Source organism: Eriocheir sinensis, chromosome 8, assembly GCF_024679095.1.
Source record: "Eriocheir sinensis breed Jianghai 21 chromosome 8, ASM2467909v1, whole genome shotgun sequence".
Taxonomy (NCBI): Eukaryota; Metazoa; Arthropoda; class Malacostraca; order Decapoda; family Varunidae; genus Eriocheir; species Eriocheir sinensis.
Window position 1 is genome coordinate 18,825,455 of NC_066516.1, and position 19,492 is coordinate 18,844,946.

The window sequence follows — 19,492 nt, forward strand, 5'->3', positions numbered from 1 at the left end:
TAAATAAAATCCTTAAAAGTCTCACAGCCATTGTTCTCGATCACAAAATTCTCTACAGGGAAGAAGTCCCCATCCGTTGTTCCTCTAAGTCAGTGGTTCTCAATCTTTTTTCAGTGATGGCACCCTGAACTTATATAAACCCTTTTGTGGCACCCCTTTTTCACCCCCCCCCCTCCACTCACATGAATTAACTTCTTATACACAACTAAACCTGTTTGAATTACTTTAATGAATTAAAATTATTATCCATACTCAAACCAAAATTAACATACGGTACAGTACATGCCCAGACAGAACTCATCAGTAGACTTAGATTAACTTAAGAGTTATAAATGCAGACTAACATAAAAAAAGAAGAAAAAAAGGCATGATTCTAAATTAATGATAATTTTGTGGCACCCCAAGGCACTGTCCGTGGCACCCAGTTTGAGAACCTCTGCTCTAAGTCTAAGGGCTACAGATTGCCGCAGATCAGTTTCCCCTTATTTGTATTATTGATGTGTCTATTCTATTCATGCTACCTGTTGTTGGTGTTGTTGAAAACTTGTCCATTTCCTTATGGACACGGGCTATTAGGGAGCCCGTCGGCTGACGTCAGCCGAGCCGACCAAGTCGGTCTGTCGACGAGGACATATGCGTCTCTGATGCTACCTGATCGTGCCTTCTTGCTCTACCTCGCGCCTTATTTAAATATTACACTTACTAAGGGACTTCAGAGTGTCACATACAGAGCCGCCATCAAAGCCCCACGGCTTATGCTGGAGTCTCACGCAGGACACTGGAGTTCATTGGTCTGTGTGGATAATAATACCGCCGGCACAATGGCTGCCAGCAGAGACAGACAAGACTTGGAAAGGAAACTGAAACACCGAACCCACAGTGAATCTCTTTTTTACTTGTATTTGACATGTGGACTGATGGACCTTTATTGTTTAATGAGAAGATACCAAATGCCAAGCTGCGGTCATGTACCTACAAGACACTGTGCAGGTGGTGGCGAGGCGGGTGACGGGCGAGTCGCGGGTTCTAGTGAGTTGGTCGTCGCCAACCCGAACGAGAACCTCTTTCACCTTACTGTTGCTACCGCGGTATGAACTCTGTAAAATTAGTCTGGCTAATTCAACAGAGTTCAAGGTGCTATAACGTGTGTGTGTCGACATAAATAACGTGCCGTGCTTTATTCTCTGCGATGTGTGCGTTAAGTTGTTGTTGACATTACCGCTTGACCTTCCCTCACACGGCGGTACCGATCCTTTCTGTTTCTCATACAGGGACCGCCTCATATCGTGTCCATCGGCTCCGTAACCGTTCAAGAATACTCAAGTGCTTATAGACAAGAATAACTTATACTTATAAGTGACTTAGAAGGTCTATACACAGGAGAGATACAGACTAGCTTAAAAGGTAATCGTTGTACACTTTCGGTTTATTCACAATGACGAGCAGCCACGGTAGAAGACAACACCTGTAGTTCTCGTGGCTGCCGTAGGCACCGAACACTCGCGCGGCTCAGGGCGTGATGGCGGTGCGGACAGGCTTCAGCGGAGCCTCACCATCCAGTTTGGAGAGGCTGGAGGAGGTGCGCAATTCCTCGGCTTTCATTGTCTTCCTCCTCTGTAGGGGACTTCGACCGGGCCCTGCAGAATCGAAGCGGGTAAGGTGTGGGGGAAGGCGAGCATCGATGAGGGGCTTGGGCGGTGGAGGCGCAGGGGGAGGTGGAGTGCTGCCGCTGTCAGATGCTCCGCCGCTGGAACCGCCGTGGAGGCTGACGCGCTCCTTAGGTGGGTAGTTTTCTATCAGTGAGAACTCCCTTCTGAGCGCGGGTTTGGCGTCATCACTGGTTGTGTCTTTGTCGTCATCCGCTGGAGTTCCTTGTTCCTTGGCCGTGTGTCTTTCGCCCCGCGTGGGTAAGCGTTGTCGCCTCCTGTGGTCGGCGCCGCCGTGCTGGTAGTGGCTGCCGTCCTCCAGCGCGTCGCCGTCCGGGTCAGAGCGATGGGCGTGAGGCTCCGGCGTGGTGGGGGGACTGGGCGAGGGTGTACACCGGGGACTGAACAGGAACCCCTCTTCTTTCGGTGACCGGCGGCCCCGCCTGATCCTCCCCAGGCGGCGGTCCTCGGATCCATCCTAAGAGACACCACAAATTCAACACGTATACTACTTATCGAAGAATGAAACTCTATATAGTATCATTACGTCTTACGTCATTGTTATTTGCATTTCTCAACCCGCAGTCATTCCTAAAACAGGACGTTCATCTAAAGCTGATGCCTTACTTTTACTGTGTGCATCATGATAAAGGCTAATAAAAATATCTTTTTAATAATAGTTCACCGAAGTTACGTTATAGATAAACATGTGTTTGTACTTCAAAACAAATGTGTACTGTTTGGTGAGGAATACACTGAAAACAAAAGGCGGATGAAACACTAAACAAACTTAAAACCACTGAAAGGGTGAGATAGGATAACTTGAGTCTTGGGAAAGACCATGCCTTCTCCAAACGCTGGTGTAAGGGAGTGTGCAAAACAAAACCTAACCTTGACGTAGGCCTGACTGCGATGCCGCTGTCTTCTGGGCAGCGCCTCGGGCGATCCCAGGAATGTGCCGCCGTCCCCCTCCTTGTGGCGCCGAGCCTCAGCGCTGATGGGCGGCAGGCGACCAGCGCTGAGAAGGGAAAGGCAGCAGTGATGGCGACTGGCTCTTATGTTCGAAAGTCATCTATTTGCTTCGTGAAATGCAAAGAGCAAATAGCTGTTTTCTGAAGTTGGATATACTCAGTTGAATATTAACACTCACTTGCAAGAGTATTAGGTTTGATGTTCTTTTGGCAGTCTTTGAAACTGAAATGCCTAATATGGCACACACTACAGTCGTTGCCTGAACATCTATCAATCTATCTATATCTCCGATGCCTTGCTCCCTCGCGGGAATTTCCCTCCAGGGGGTGGCCGCGGCAGAAGTGTCTCCATCTCTCCCTGTTCTGGCATTCCCTCTCAGCACACTCAATCCTGCTACTTCCAACTCTCTTGCTCCAATACTCACTCACCCTATATTGATCCACTTCACAGGTGGTCGTCCCCTGACACCTTCCCTCATACACTCTCTTCACGAATTCATTTTCCCCCATTCTCATCACGTGTCCAAACCATCTCAATGCACCACGCTTCACCCACTCCACCACTCCACACTCCACTCCTTTCGCTGTCGTACCCATACCAAACCGCTCATACACGCTTTCATTACTTTTTCCATCCCATCCCATCCTGATACACCACATGCACCTCTTATAGAACTCCTTTCCAAAGGTGGGCATTCCGCAATTTAAGTTCGCTAATCGCTAGTCCGCTAATAGCAGACTAAAAAAAAATTGCGGAATAGCGTTTGCGGAAAGTTTGAAAAATTAGCGGATTTGGAGTTAGCGAAATTATTAGTCCGCTAACACAAACTTTCAAAAACCGCCAACAATGAAATTTCCGGGAAATTCAAGAATATTCTTGAAAGTGTGGAGAAACTTCTAGATTAGGGTGGCCAGACGTCCCGGATTTTCCGGGCTCTGATGTCCTCAGGCCCAAGAGGTCATCCCTGACTCATAATAACTTTGAGAAGCTGGTGTTTGTCACTGGAAACATGCACCTCTTGAAGGGGAAGTGGCTGTGCCAGAGGGAGGAGGAGGAGGACAACAATGACTAGTGACTGATATGCGGATTCTGTATTTTGCTGTTTTAAAACTTCTGTTATAGTATATAAAAATATATAAATAAATAAATATATAAATTGTAAGGTAATTTTATTGAATATTATATTTTTAACTACCAATAAAGGGTTAGCGGACTAAAAAATGGTTAGCGGGCTGTTGCGGACTTCATTAGTGGACTAAAAAAACTTATTAGCGTTAACATTAGCGGATTTGCGACAGCGGACCGTCGATGCCGGAAAATTTGCGGATTAGCGATTAGCGAATTGCCCAACAAAGTTAACGGAATTGCAAATTGTGGACTAACAAAAAAATAGCGGGTGCCCACCTTTGCTCATTTCCACTGCACGTATTCTCGATTGCTGTGCAGCATTCCATGTCTACGTCTCTGACGCATATGACAGAGTTGGCAGGATAATACTATTCCTTATTCCCCTCTTTACCTCCATGCTCATACTTCTTCCTTTCATAACTCTCTCCAATGCACCCATCACCTGTCCTCCCTTCACTGCTCTTTCCCTCTCCTCACCTTCCATGCTGTCATGCTTACATAAAACAGTCCCTAAATATTTAAACTCAGTCACCTCCTCCATTCTCTCCTCCCCTAACCTTATCCTACACTTCGTTGTACCCTCTGCTCTAACTCTGTATGGCTTTGCAAAATCAATGACCTGTTCTCTCGTCCTCTCAAATACCATAACCTTACTCTTTTCAGCATTCACTCTCAGCTTTCCTCTCTTACACATCCTGTCAAACTCATCCACTATCCTCTGCAGCGTCCCCTCATTATCTGCCAACAACACTGCAAACATGCCCGCAAGCCGCAACCAGTGACTTCTCCGTACCTCTCACTTTCAGCCTTGGACCAAGCTCCCCCACTCTGGCTTTCATTTCTCTCATACAACCATCCATGTGTACACATTAAATAGCCGTGGTGACATCACACACTCCTGTCTCACACCCACACCAACACCAAAACTCTTACTCAACTCACCCTTCACGCGTACAGAGGCACTCGCATCCTTATAGAAGGATTGAATTCCCTATAACAAACGCCCTCCCACACCATATATCTTTAGAACATACCACAACTCTTTCCTGTCAACCCTGTTATATGCCTTCTCCAGGTCCATGAAAGCAGTAAACAGCTTCCTATCCTTCTCTATGTATTTTCAACTAACATTTTGAGTGCAAATATTTGATCTACACAACCTCTCCCTTTCCTAACCCCCCCTTGTTCATCGTTTACACTTTTCTCAGTTATTTTCTTCATCTTCTCATTTAAAACCCTTCCATACACTTTTCCTGCCACACTGAGTAGACTTATTCCCCTGTAACTATTACAATCACCTCTGCTCCGTTTCCCTTTGTACAGCGGCACAACAATAGCCTTTCTCCAATCCTCTGGCACCTCACTCTGTTCCCATGCTAGGTTACATATCCATAATATCCATTCAACAACTACACCTCCTCCATACTTCAACATTTCAGCTGCTATACCATCAGCTCCAGGGGCTTTTCCTATACTTTTAACTTCTTCATTGCCTCCTCTATCTCACCTCTCTCCATCCTCCCCTGTGGATCTGGCCGCCCTTCATTGATCTTTATTCCTACACTAGTCACTTCTGCTCACCCTCCCACACTCTCATTCATTACAGTTTCAAAGTGCTGCTTCCATACCTCCCTTTCACAAGCACCCCATCTTTCCTCTTCATGCTACAAATGTCATTCTTTTCTCCCTTCATTTCTCTTTTAACTTCTTTCCAGAAAAGTTTTTTGTTCTCCTGGTGTTTTGCTGAAATTTTCCTACCAAAATCCTCATCCATGCACTCTCTCTTTACTTTCCCCAACCAATCTCTTTCCCTACATCTTACTCTCCGTGAACATAACGCACAATAATATTTTGTCATCTCCAGTAAGCCCTTTTCCGCCTATGGCAACGGAGCCAACATACTCTAAAATCGCAAGTGTTTGAACAAGCAGAGGTGCTTACACACACATATACACATACTCAGTAAAAGACAAAAGGCTTGCGAAAAAGATGAGTGAAACAACTAAAAGACAGGAAAAGAAGCTGCCAAAGACGTAATAAAATTAAGCTGAACTAAGGATGTGTATGGGAAGGTATACAACAAACCAAGCTCTTCACTCCGATAAAGAACCAACAACAACTTACGCCTCCAAAGCGAACGACATGCGCGATTCACTGCCGGTTAGGGGGTCGACGGGGCACACGACGCCCGAGGTAGAGGTCGTTCCCGAGGAGCTGCTGCCTCGCTTGTGCCTGGCGGAGACGGAGCCGGAGCGCGAAGAGGGTGCCGTGGTGGAGGCGCTGTCTCCCGTCCTGAGGCTATACTGCTTCAGAGATTCCAGCTCCTGTTCCCGCTCCTGTAAAAGGATGAGAGAGAGGATGAATTGAGTGGATGGAGGGATCGAATGGATGGATGGATGGGTGGATGGATGGATGGATGGAATGGAAAATTTGAGTTTGAATGGAATGGATGGAAAATTCGAGTTTGAAAGAATGGAATGGATGGACAATTCGAGTTTGAGAGAATGGAATGCATGGAACATTCGAGTTTGAGAGAATGGAATGCATGGAAAATTCGAGTTTGAGAGAATGGAATGAATGGAAAATTCGAGTTTGAGTGGAGGGAATGGATAAATGGATGGAAAATTTGAGTTTGAGAGGATGGAACGGATAGATGGACGGAAAATTCGAGTTTGAGAGGAACACCATAACTATGAACGCCTTTATTACTGTAGTTTTGGGTGCAGTGCTTTGAATAGACTGAATATACTCAAAATCACGTTCCAGACGAAGGATACATATGTAGGTCACAACAATAAGGGAAAGCTCTGTAATAGTCTGGTGTTCAGGGTTTTAAAATTGGGTGAGTCGACTAATAAGACCTTACAGATGAACCATAAATATAGAGATCACAATTAGGCACATTAAGTTGTCTTGCCTAAGTAGGAGATTAAGATAAAAATACTGGGGTCACCTGCAGACACGTTCCTGGAATAAGTGCAATTTCCCATCGACCTCAAGAGCATGATGAAGGTGTAAGGAAGATGGATGGAAATGGTGGCGAGGAGAGGGGGGGTGGGGAGAAACAGAAGGATAAGGGAGCTAGGGAGGAACGGAAAAGATGAGCGAGGGAGGGAGGAAGGGAGGGAAAGAAGCATGGATGTGGAGTAAGGAGGAAATGAATCGATAAACATAAATAGCGCAGGAATGGAAAAGAGGAACAGCAACGATAAAGGAGGGAGAAACAGCAAGGATAAGGGAGGGAGGAACAATAACGATGAAGGACGGAGAAGAGGAGGCATGAGTACAGAGTGAGGAAGAAATGAACCGAGAAACATAGAAATCTTGAAGGAATGGAAAGGGAAAGCTTGAAGGTAGGAGCTTGAAATGAGGGATGGGGAGGCATGCGTGGTGAAGACGAGTCGGAGGATGGATAAACTGCAAGACTGATGGAAGGAAGAAAGGAAGGGGGAATGAACAGGATGAGAAGGGAGGCAGGGACGATGGAACGGAAATAGTCAGCCGTGAAATAGTGGGAGAGCACGAGTGACTGAGGAAATAGTGGGAGAGCACGAGTGACTAAGGAAATAGTGGGAGAGCAAGAGTGACTGAGGAAATAGTGGGAGAGCAAGCGTGACTGAGGGGGCGTGCAAGGGGAAAGAGCAGCGCACCTTGAGGACTTCCTGCAGGTCGTGGTGTTCACACTGCAGATTGTACAGCTTCTTGGCGGTGGTGCGGTGCCGCGCCACCTCCGCCTGCACCTGCTGCCTCAGGGACTTCTCCAGGATGCCGATGCGACGCTTCAGCTCCTGGGGAAGAGAAGAGAAGAGATAAATGAACAGTAAAGAAGAGAAGAGAAGAGAAGAAAATAAAAGAGAAGAGAAAGGAAAAGAAAAGCAGAGAAAATAATATAAAATAAAAGAAAGAAAAGAAAAGAGAGAAAAATAACACATAAGTTACTAGAGACGGGTGTGCAGGTGCTTCAAATCGTAAAAAAAAATAAAAAAAAATAACGGTGTACTATTTTAATGTGATGTGTATGTTATTTCTTCGTATTTTGACAGCAAACAGTTGAAGAATGTTTGCATAAAAAAATCCCTGCGCACAAAATCTTGCCAAGCCTCTAATATTTTGCTTAATAGAAAATATACATTCATGGAATTTCAAGAACAATTTTCCCTCGTGCGATCATCTATCTGTAACAATAAATAAATTCATGGTAAAGGCAGCCCCCTCGCTTTGCTATGTCTTAATATTCTCTCCTGTTTCCTTTGTTGACCGATAATTATAGGATATCATTTTTTTTATCTTAACAGCGATTGCTTTTTTTAAATTTTATTTATTTAAGAGTGGGGTATGAATGAAGTAAGTAACACTTCTCTCTAGTTTTCCTAATTTTTTTTTCTGTTTTGCATTAAAGATAGTTAGTCATAGAGGTCCCTAAGGATATTTTTCTCATCAATACTACTCATCTATCTATCTATCCACCTATCTATCTGTCTATCTGTCTGTCTGTCTGCTTATCTATCTATCAATTTATCTATCTATCTATCTATACCGAGACTCTTTATCCGCCTAGCTGGGTCCTCACCTCCACCTCCTTCTCCCTCTCCTGCAGTGAGTGCGTGGCGGTGATGAGCTGCTTGTTGAGGTAGTCTCGCTCCGGCAGGTTCCGTTTGCGATTCAGCTCCCGCAGCTTCGTCACCTCCTCCGACAGCTTGAGGATGCGCGAGTCGTCAAGCTTCAGCCGTTCACTGTTCCGCCGGTTCTCCTCTGTCGACTGAGGGGCAAGAAGAGAAAATGGAATGGGGTTGAAAATAGTGGTGCGAGAATGTCTAATGCTCAAAAGGGATAAACTTCACCCCTAATATATTTTTTTTAGTGGCCTGAGGAAGAAGAAGAAGAAGAAAAAGAAGTAGAAGAACAAGAAGAAGAGGAAGAGGAGAATGAGGAGGAGGAGGAGGAGGAGGCGAAAATTATGGTTCTCTTCCCTCGAAACGAAATGGAAAGAACAGAGAAGGATGGTGAGTAACGCAGGATGGTGAGTAACGCGTGTAGTATATGAAGAGGTCTGAGGGTATAAATTTACCTTCTAGCTGATGAACTACTTGCCGTCATTTTCCGAGGAGGAGGAGGAAGAGGAGGAGGAGGATAAGATTAGATTCCTTGCCGTGAACTGAGATGGATGAGTGAGTGCAAGACAGAGAAACAAGAGTATATCATTAAGTCAAAAGGGATGAATTTAAGCCTTCCTCAGACAAATTACCCGAATATATAGCCTGAAGAGGAGAGAGAGGAGGAGTAGGAGGAGGAGCAGGAGGAGGAGGAGGAGGAGGAGGAGGAGGAGGAGGAGGAGGAGGAGGAGGAGGAGGAGGAGGAGGAGGTTGTTAGATTCCGTCAAATGAGGTAAAACAAGTGAGCTGAATATTGGGGTGGTTCTCAAAATGTCCCAGGTCACATTTCTTACTTCGCGAGCCTAGCCAGGTTGCCCCAATTCCTCTCCTATGTAAAATCAAACAGTAATTTTTTTTCCATCACACTTTATTTTTAGAATGATATTAATTGAAACCAAATGAAAAAAAATGTAAAAGGTTTAAGTTTAGGTGAAATGCTAATTCGTGACCGTCCGTATACAAGGGATCTTCCTGGTACTTTATCTGTAAGAATCAATGTATTAAGAAAAAAAGTCTCTCAATTTTTGTCTCTGTCTATCTAATTATCTCTATCTAGCTACCTATTTATCTATCTTCCTACTATCTGTTGCCTTTCTATTAACCCAGTAGCTGCGGTGATCATGTTTCTTAATAAAGACCTCTCTAAGCGAATTAATGAGAAAAAATCATCACTCACGCCAACCATTATATTATATGTATTAATGCATTTGTGATCAGTTTATGCATCCTCTATTTTGGAGGTTTTATGTCAAGGCAATAATTTGGCCCGTCGCTGGTATATTGTAAAGCCACATATTTGGCCAGTCGCTGCTACCGGGTTAAACAAACTACCCAACACTCCAAGACAGGGTAAAGTTAGATTCTCTTTGGTGGACTGAAATTTAATGCAAGGGTTTTCCTCTTACAAAGAGCTGCAGATAACAATATAGCACGAGATAAGAACTCGAGACTTATTTATCCAAAGGTCAAAAGATAATACGCAAGTAACTGCTTATCAGACTTGTCACGTTATCTTTCAAGGAGTAGAAGGGAATGAGCAGAAGGTATAATAAGAGAGGTAATAAGGTAGAGTAATAGTAATGTGTGAAGGTCAAGAGGTATATATGCTAGACACATTCCCCCATGACAAATAACCTATAATTACTGTGTTCGGACGCTAATTTACGACCTCAGAAAACTTGCAGGTCTCATTATTATCAACACTAAATATTTACAATGTCAGGAAGAAGATCAAAGGTGAGAGAAAGAAAAAGTTGGCGCCACCTTCTAGTCAAAAAGAGTAAAGAGCTGCTTCCTCTGCTGTAAAAAAAAGAAAAATCTAAAAATATGAAGTCTCTACAAATAACACGACTCTCTATCTCTCTATCCTTCTATCTCCTGTCTATCTATCGCACCGTCTAGCTGTCTACCTTTACCCGTCTGTCTGTCTGTCTGTCGTATGTGTATCCGTCCGTTTATCCATTCGTCTGTCTGGATGTATGTCTCTCCTTTATTGTTCCCCTCTCTTCACTTTCCCTATCTCCCTCACTCTTCCCCTCTCCCCCCTTCCCTCCTTTACAGTGCTTCATCTTGCGTAGTTTCCCACCCTTCTTTTCCATCCATATTCCTCTCTCCTACTTTCCCCTCCCTCGTCCGCTTCCACTCTCCCCTTCTCTCCCTTCGATCTCTTCCTCTTTTCCCTCCCTCGTTTTCTTCCCCTCTCCCCTACTCTCCCCTCCCTCGTTTTCTTCCCCTTTCCCCTACTCTCCCCTCCCTCGTTTTCTTTCCCTCCCCACAACTCTCCCCTCCCTCATTCTCCACCCTCTCCCTTACTATTCTCTTTCTCGTTTTCTTCCCCTCTCCCGTACTATCCCCTCTCTTCACATCTTTCTCCCTCCCTCTCACCCCTTCAGTGCCTCACCCGTCGTAGTTTCTCCTGAAGGACGTTGATCTCTATTTTGTGGGACTCCAAGATGTGCGGCAGCTCGCTCTTCATGTCGTGGTAGCGGGTCAGCGCCGTCTCCTGCCGCTTGCTGACGCGCACCAGCAGGCGGTTCTGTTCCTCCAGCTCCTGAGGGAAGAGGAGAAAGAGTTTGGTGGGAGTGATAGACATGTTTGGTGCTCCGTTTTCACCATTTCAATCACTACACGGGAAAAAAAAAACACAGGAACAGTGAGTTGAAGTATGAACATGGAAAGGTTGATTATTTTAACTACATTCCATTTTTCATACTTGGTTTAGTGTTGTTATTTTTATTGTTATTTCTGTTGTTATAATTAAAAAATAAAAAGCGCGTCTCTCTCTCTCTCTCTCTCTCTCTCTCTCTCTCTCTCTCTCTCTCTCTCTCTCTCTCTCTCTCTCCAGAATTACCGACAAAGCTTAATTGAAATTCCAAGAAAATCCTCATCAAAACTCTTATCATTCACATAATGACGTGCAAAATTACCTTCGTGCGAGCGCACACACACACTATTCCACTGATACACGACCCAAGCTTGTGTATAATTTTTTTATTTTTATAACTAAGGTCAGATCGGTCATCAATACTCCGTGATAGACAGCCGCAGCGTGACTACAGACAATGATGAGCGGCTTGTAGTCCCTCCACACGAGGAGTAAAACACCACAACAATGGCCCGGACGCCACCATAAGGACATTAACTATAAGCTCTTTAGACGCCGCTTCGTCCTTTGTGCTGACTCCCACTACTTTGCCTCAGCCACCTTTGCCTCTGAGACGTCTTATGGTGCATGGTGCTGGACAATAAATAAATAATGTAATAATCAATTTATAAACTGTTAGTTGCGTGAATATTCAGTGTTTCAAAAGAGCTGTAAGTTGTTTTGGTGTATCAACACGACTGAAAGTTACTCACATATGACGATAGATTCTTTGAAGTTTGAAAACCTTAACAATGTATGAGAGTATGTGCTTGAAGTGACATCAGTTGAAATATGTAAAAACAGTGAGTACGGTTCACCCAAATTAAGGATATGTAGTCTCCTTGTATATAGTCTCCTTGGGTTCACCAGTGTCGAGTGTTGCCACGATGTAAAAATGTGACTAGGCTACATGAGTTGCTGTTATCTTCTTGCACATAAATATCTTTTCATTGCTGCTGTCTGATTTGAGATAAGGTTTAAACAGCGAGATAATATTAAAAACCTTATCTAGCATCACTGGCCATTCGTTTCACATTCATTAGTTTGTAATTTTCATCAAAACTATTATAACCCAAACCTAAGACAATAGTTTTAATTTAGCTGGTGGTGATATTTATCTGTTGACTTTTTTTTAGGATAATACGGCACTCACTATAATAATGAAACAATTATGTATTTAGAAAGATAAAGAGAACAGGTACAGATAAAGAGGTGTGTGTGTGTGTGTGTGTGTGTGTGTGTGTGTGTGTGTGTGTGTGTGTGAAGTAGGACTGCTGTGCGTGCTTACTCACTCACTCCTAAAATTAGAAGACTAGCTGACCGCGTTGTTCAGGAGAGTCAGCGACATAACAAGGAAATTCGGAGCAGCTCGTGTGGACTGAGCGGCTATGGCTGGGATTGTAAGTAGTTGGTTGAATTTGAAAATAGGAACAACAAAAGAGATGTATAAAGGATGATGACTAAAAAAAGGAGAAAAAAAAGTGTTCCAACGTGCTGCATGGTCCTATATGGAGGTCAGAAAAGAAGGAGAAGAAAAGGAAGAAGAAGGAGAAGAAAAAGAAAAAAACGTACTTCAACTCACTGCACGGTCGTATATGGAGACCAGGAAAAAAGAAGAAAAAATTCGCTTCAGCATTGTGCAATATAGAGGTCAGGAATGAAGACAAAGAAGAAAAAACACTTCAGTTCACTGCATGGTCCTATATGGAGGTCAGACGGCCGTGACTATATGCAGTGACAATCAAGTAAAGTGATGGAAAGTGTAAAAATGGCAGCCCTTGATTTTTCTTCCTGTTAACTGAGCTGAGCGTGACTGAGCTTTTTTACATTCTCTCTTTTCAACGGGGCACCAAGTGTGATCAAAGACGCACTTTCTGGAGGGTGGAGTTTTGGGGGTGTTACTTTATTTTTTATTTTTAAGAACGCGGAATGAAAATTGAGGGCAAGCACCTGCTGGATTCCTGGAAAACAAGGTGAAGGTGGGGGGGAGGATGGCACGAAGGGTTCAGTAACTCCAAGGTATTATTCCGTCAACACTCTTAACTCTCTACCCTCTGGTTCAGCTGTTCCGTGACTTTTCTTGTTCATTAAGTGTGTGAGCGAGTTTCATTTTTCATTTTTCATTTCTCTCTCTCTCTCTCTCTCTCTCTCTCTCTCTCTCTCTCTCTCTCTCTCTCTCTCTCTCTCTCTCTCTCTCTCTCTCTCTCTCTCTCTCTCTTCTTTTTTCTCCTTTTCTTTTTGTCCTTTTCATTTTCTCCTTTTCTTTTCTCCCTTTTTTCTTTTCATTTTCTCCTTTTCATTTTCTTCTTTTCCTATTCATTTCTCCTTTTCATTTTCTCATATTTTCCTTCCTTTTCTCCTTTTCTTTTTCTCCTTTTCTTTATCTCCTTTTCTTTATCTCCTTTTCTTTTTTTCCTTTTCTTTATCTCCTTTTCTTTTTCTCCTTTTCTTTTTCTCCTTTTCTTTATCTCCTTTTCTTTATCTTCTTTTCTTTATCTCCTTTTCTTTATCTCCTTTTCTTTTTCTCCTATTGTTTTCTCCTTTTCTTCTCTCTCTCTCTCTCTCTCTCTCTCTCTCTCTCTCTCTCTCTCTCTCTCTCTCTCTCTCTCTCTCCCCCCCCCTTACGCTCTCTCCCTCCCTCCCACACTCTCTGCATGTTAGGTCAGCGATAAAGAGCACGAAACACCAATGGGAGGAGAAATTAAGGTGATCGGCCTAATTACACTAAACACACGGGCGAGGGAGGCATCATCACTTTCATTATCTCGCTTGTCTTCCCTTCAGCGCGTAACTAAATGAATCAGGAAAGCGCACGAGAAGGAGAAGCAGAAAAAAATATATAATAATAACAATGAGGATGATAACGTGGGGTGCTTAAAACTTAGTCACTCTGAAATTAAATAAAGAACTCTGATGTAAAGGCAGCCGTGTCTAACTAAACAAAAACAAAAACAAAAACAAAAACAAAAGTTGGTGCTGGACGTGGTGGCCTCCTCTAACTGATAAAACTAAAAAAATAGGGGAAAAAATAGGGCAGTGTTGTAACGCAAGAAGAAGGGCAAGGGAATGATTAGAAGGAAGGACAGAAAAAAGTGAGTGAAACAGGAAGGGGACACATAATAAAGAGATAAAAAGAATGAGGCAGAAGAAAGACAGAGAGAGAAAGAAGAGAATTAAATAGGAGGGGGAGGAAGATTTAGAAAAGGAAGAGGGGAAGAATTGAGTGCAACAGGGAGGGGACACAGGACAGAGGAAAAAACAGAATGAGGCAGAAGAAAGACAGAGAGAGAAAGAAGAGAATAAAATAGGAGGGGGAGGAAGATTTAGAAAAGGAAGAGGGGAAGAATTTAGTGAAACAGGAAGGGGACACAGGACAGAGGAAAAAACAGAATGAGGCAGAAGAAAGACAGAGAGAGAAAGAAGAGAATAAAATAGGAGGGGAAGGAAGATTTAGAAAAGGAAGAGGGGAAGAATTGAGTGAAACAGGAAAGACACAGGATAAAGAGATAAAAAGAATGAGGCAAAAGAAAGACAGAGAGAAAGAAGAGAATAAAACAGGAGGGGGAGGAAGATTTAGAAAAGGAAGAGGAGAATAATTTTTTTTAAGGGGAAGGGGCAGGGAGGAGAACAAAATGGAGGACAAAGAGGAAATAGTTGAAATAAAATACAGCGAAAAAAAAAGGCGAGGCATACTCATCTTCATTCTCTCGGTTGTCTTGCCTTCAATGCGTAAACTAAATGAATCATAAAAGCGCACGAGAAGTAAAACGATAATGACAATGTGTTTATTTGCTCTGAAACTAATTAACGAACGCCGCTGTAATGGCTGTGTTATATCGCTAAAAAAAAAGAAGAAAGTAGGACGATGCTGCACGTGGCGACTTCCTGTAAAGTTACAAAAAGGAAAAAAAATAGATAAGGAAGTGCTGTAACGCAAGAAGGAGGGCAAAGGGATGATGATATGAAGGAAGGGCAGAAAGAGTGAGCGAAACAAGAAGGGGACACAGGACAGAGGAAAAAAAGAATGAGGCAGAAGAAAGACAGAGAGAGAAATATGAGGATAAAATAGGAGGGGAAGGAAGGTTTAAAAGAGATGGAAGGGAAGAATTTTTTTTGAGGGGAAGGGCAGGAAGGAGAACAGGAAGCAGGACAAAGAGGAAATAATTATAATACGATACAGGACGAAGAAGCGCAATGAAACACAGAAATAAAAAGAAAAAAAATAAAGCGAACTGAAAACTAAACTGAGAAATCGTGTAAAATAAAAAAAATATGCAACGTGAGATTGTTGTACCGATGTGATTCATTGCTCTCTTTGAAATTCCACGTGCGAAATTCATCGACTTCAGAGGAATATAAAACCTTATTCACTTAACAACGACACAGCATGAGTAAAACAAATCAATAAAATGAATAATAGAAACAGACGCATTAATAAATCGTGTGAATTTGTTTTACGGTAAAGAAGACAGAGCAAAAACAACATAAACAACATAAATAACATAATAAATAAAACCCCTCCACAACAAGATACACTACGCAAAAAATAAGACACATGAATACACCGAAATAACAAGACTCAATTCCGTTTCAAAAGTGCCCCGATACCATAATAATAAGATTCACTTCCGCTACAGAAGAGTTCGATCCTTCCACTTGTTGACTGACCCTCGGCCTGACCCTGAGCAGTGATGGATTCAGGCTATCAGGGACAGTCTTGAGAGGATAATGGTTACAGGAGGCGAGGACGGGGAGGTGAAAGGTGTGTGTGGAGTGAGTGGGGAGAGAGGACGGGAGGTGAAAGGAGTGTGGGGGGAGTGGGTGGGGAGAGAGAACGGGAGGTGAAAATGAGTGTGTGGGAATGGAGTTGGTGGGGGGGAGGTGAATGGAGTGTTTGTCTGTGTGTGTGTGTGTGTGTGTGTGGGGGGGGGGGGCTTATACTCTGGCCCAAGGTAAAGCATGAAATATCTATGGCTGCATTGTTACGCGTGTTGAGGTTGATTGATTTGAAAAGTTGAACGAGTGGTCTTCCTTGCATACGTACTCTCTCCCTCTCTCCCTTCGTTCTTTTCATTCTTGTTTTTCTTCTTTTCTACTACTAATTCTTTCTCATTCTCTTCCTCTTTCTTCTTCTATTTCTCCTTCTTCTTTTCTTATACATCTTCCCTTATTTCTCTTTCCACTTTTTCATGTTGTTCTTGTTTTTGTTCTTCTTGTTCTTGTTCTTCATTTCTACTTCTATTACTTCCTTTTAAGCTACTACTACTACTACTACTACTACTACTACAGTACTACTACTACCACTATTACTATATACTATTGTAACTCTCTCTCTCTCTCTCTCTCTCTCTCTCTCTCTCTCTCTCTCTCTCTCTCTCCCGGCACTGCAGTAGGCTTTCCATTACTATAAAATTCCCCTCACATCCTAGTTTTAGCCCTAACACACACACACACACACACACACACACACACACACACTCTCTCTCTCTCTCTCTCCCCTCCCCCACCACACACACACCTCCTACAGTGTATTCACTCTCTCTGCAGGCCTGTCTACACCCTTCATGCTTAAGTGCCTAATGCAAGGGAGACGCTTTCTAATGACTATGCAGGGTGAAGGGAGTGACAGAGGAGGACGGGGAGCGGAAGGAAGGAAGGGAAGGAAGGGCCGGCGGGGGAGGCAAAAGTGTGATGGAGAGGACAGGTGTGGGACGAAGAGGTGAAGGAGGATACGAGAGAAGTTGGAAATAGAGGGCAAGAAAATGAAAGGAGAAAGAGCATGGGAACGAGAAGCGAGTGAAATAATAAATGAGGGTAGAGATTGGAGACGACGTGAAGATAAAGGAAAATAAGGACGATGAAGAGGACCGAGATGATGAGGGGAATATATTAGGAGGGGAAATTGAAGATGGAGAGAAAAGGGAGAAAGGGATGATGGTAACGGAGAGGGGGCGCAAGAACATGGACAGAGAAAGAAAGAAGAGAAGAATGAGGAGATAGAGGAAGAGGAGCAGGACAGATATGATGGGTGGAAAAGAATAGGAGGAGAAAAAAATGAGAAGGGGAGGGGAAGGAAAAATAGAAACGGGAGAAAATATTGGGAAGCGGAGATGAAATATAACAATAGAGAAATTAAGAAGGAAAACAACAGAAAAGCGGTAGAGGGGAAACTAGATCATATGAACGAGAAAAGTAGATGGAATAAAAGGCGAAGAAAGAAATGACGTTGAAAGAAAGATAGAAAGGAAAAGATCGAAAGCCCTGGAAGAGAAGGGGAGAAGAGGAAAAAGATCAAGAAGGAGGATGGGAGGAAAGAAGGGGGGAGATAGGGAAGGGAAAGGGAAGGAAGGCAAGAGTGGAAAATGGAATAAATGACGTTGAAAGGAAGATAGAAAGGAAAAGAAAGCCCAGGAAGAGAAGGGGAGGAGAGGAAAAACACCAAGAAGGAGGATGGAAGGAAAGAAGGGGGGAGATAGGGAAGGGAAAGGGAAGGAAGGCAAGGATGGAAAATGGGAGGGAGTGGAGCAAAAATAGCAAGGAAAAAAAAAAGAAGGAAAGAAAAGTAAACCAAGGAGGGGAAGCACATAGGAAAAAGGAACGAGACAGCGGAAGCATTATGAAGAAAGAGGGTAAATAGAGGAAGAAAAGGGAAGAGGGGAAGGAAGATTTAAAGGAGGAGGGGATAAGAGACACGAGAGAGCAGAAGGGGAAGCAGGAGGAGAGGAAGAAAGAGAATGAGCTAGTAATGTCTTAATACAGAGAAGTTGATGATGATGATGATGATGATGAGGAGGAGGAGGAGGAGGAGGGAGAAAGGGGAAGGAAGATTTACAAGGCGAGGGGACATGGGACAAAAAGAACTTGAGGGGAAGGCCAGGGAAGGGAAAGATAAATAAGCAAGATAAGGAGAAAGATAAGCAGACAAAAAATACTTGGAAGGAACACAGGAAGCAGATGAGGAAGATAAACAAGGGGAGGGATTATATATCTGGAGGAGGTGGCGATGTGTGACAGGGACATGAAAGGAAGGGAGGGAAGGAAGGAGGAGAAGAAAGAAAGAGGACAAACAGAAAGATAGACAGGCAGAAAACAACAACTTGGATGGAACAGAGGAACCAGACGAGGAAGAGGAGAAAGGAGAATAATTATCTGTATGAAGAGCCGATATAAGACAGGGACTTGAGGGGAAAGGACAAGGAAGCAAAATATAAAGAAGCAGGACAAAGAGAAAGATAGACGGAAAACAATACCTGAAAGGAATAGAGGAAGCAGACGAGGAAGAGGAGAAAGGAGAGGGATTATCTATGAGAGGAGGTGATATAAGACGGATTTGAAGGGAAGGACAGAGCGAAGGAGGAGGAGGAGGAGGAGGAGGAGGAGGAGAAAAGCAGGGCAAGGAGAGAGGGAACAAGGTACGAGCTGGGGTCCGCGTTGCACGGTGGCACGGCTCGTGTTGTTGTAAGCGTGTGATGACAAGGTCAATAATGAGTGTGGAAGTGAGTGTTGCCGGTCACTGAACCCAGCATGTCCCTCCCTCCCTCCCTCCCTCCCTTCTCCTGCCTGCCACTCCCCCTCTCTCCTTCTCTCTCCTCTCCCTTCTCCCCTCTACTTCACCTTCTCTCTCCCTGCCATTCTCTGCCTCCCAAACATTTATCTTTCTTTTATCTCCCTAACCTTCTTGTTCTTGTTTTACCTCTTCCTCTTCTTATTTCTTCATTTTTCTTCTTTTGTTCTCTCCATTACAATCCTATATTTCTCATTCTCTCAGCTCCCCAACACTTCCCTTCTTCTTCTTCTTCTTCTTCCTCTTCTTTTTTCTTCATTTTTCTTCTGTTCTCTCCATTACTTTCCTACATTCCTAATTCTCTTATCTCCCCAACACTTCCCTTTTTCTTTTCTTCTTCTTCATTTTCTTCCTCTTTTTAGTACTTCCCTCCCTCACACTCGCTCTCCCACCTCCCGTACCTCCTCACTCCCCTCCCCTCCCTCTCTCAGTATTCCTGCTAATCGACCCTACTTACTATACTCCACCGTGAACCATTTTTTTTTTGTGTGTGTGTCTGTCATCGTACTGCCACTCCATGCCGACTGTCAGTATTCCCCTTCTTCCTACTCTAACTCCACTCCAGTCTTCAATACTCTAACGTGCCCCATATCTTAATACTTCTATGTCTTCGCCCAACTAATCCACTCCGTTTTGAGTTTTCTGTATCCATCAAACTATACTCCATTCCGTTTATCAATATTCAGCCACCGTCCCTTTCTTCTAATCCACCTCACTCCAGTTATCAATATATACTCCGCCTAGACTACTGTTTTAATCCATTACCTTATATTCCATTCTCTTTACTCCATTCGTATTCGTTCATTGCTCTGTCACCTTATCTACTTAATGATTGTGACTGTTTTCCTCTTTTTCCTCTTTACTCCTTCCTATCCGTTCATTTGGC

At 43.6% G+C, this 19,492-nt stretch overlaps 1 protein-coding gene across 2 annotated transcripts in view; it reads right to left on the minus strand.

The window, feature by feature from the left end:
* Positions 1-875: 875 nt before the first annotated feature.
* Positions 876-19,492, minus strand: part of LOC126995630 (uncharacterized) — a 55,124-nt gene continuing 36,507 nt past the window's right edge. For both annotated transcript variants that reach the window (XM_050855357.1, XM_050855358.1), the window contains exons 6-11: positions 10,800-10,949; positions 8,317-8,505; positions 7,397-7,534; positions 5,871-6,082; positions 2,538-2,664; positions 876-2,124 (exon numbers count right to left, since the gene is read on the minus strand). In XM_050855357.1, the coding sequence (XP_050711314.1) occupies positions 1,510-2,124; positions 2,538-2,664; positions 5,871-6,082; positions 7,397-7,534; positions 8,317-8,505; positions 10,800-10,949 (1,431 nt within the window). In that variant the 3' untranslated portion in view covers positions 876-1,509. The remainder of the gene's footprint in view (positions 2,125-2,537; positions 2,665-5,870; positions 6,083-7,396; positions 7,535-8,316; positions 8,506-10,799; positions 10,950-19,492) is intronic.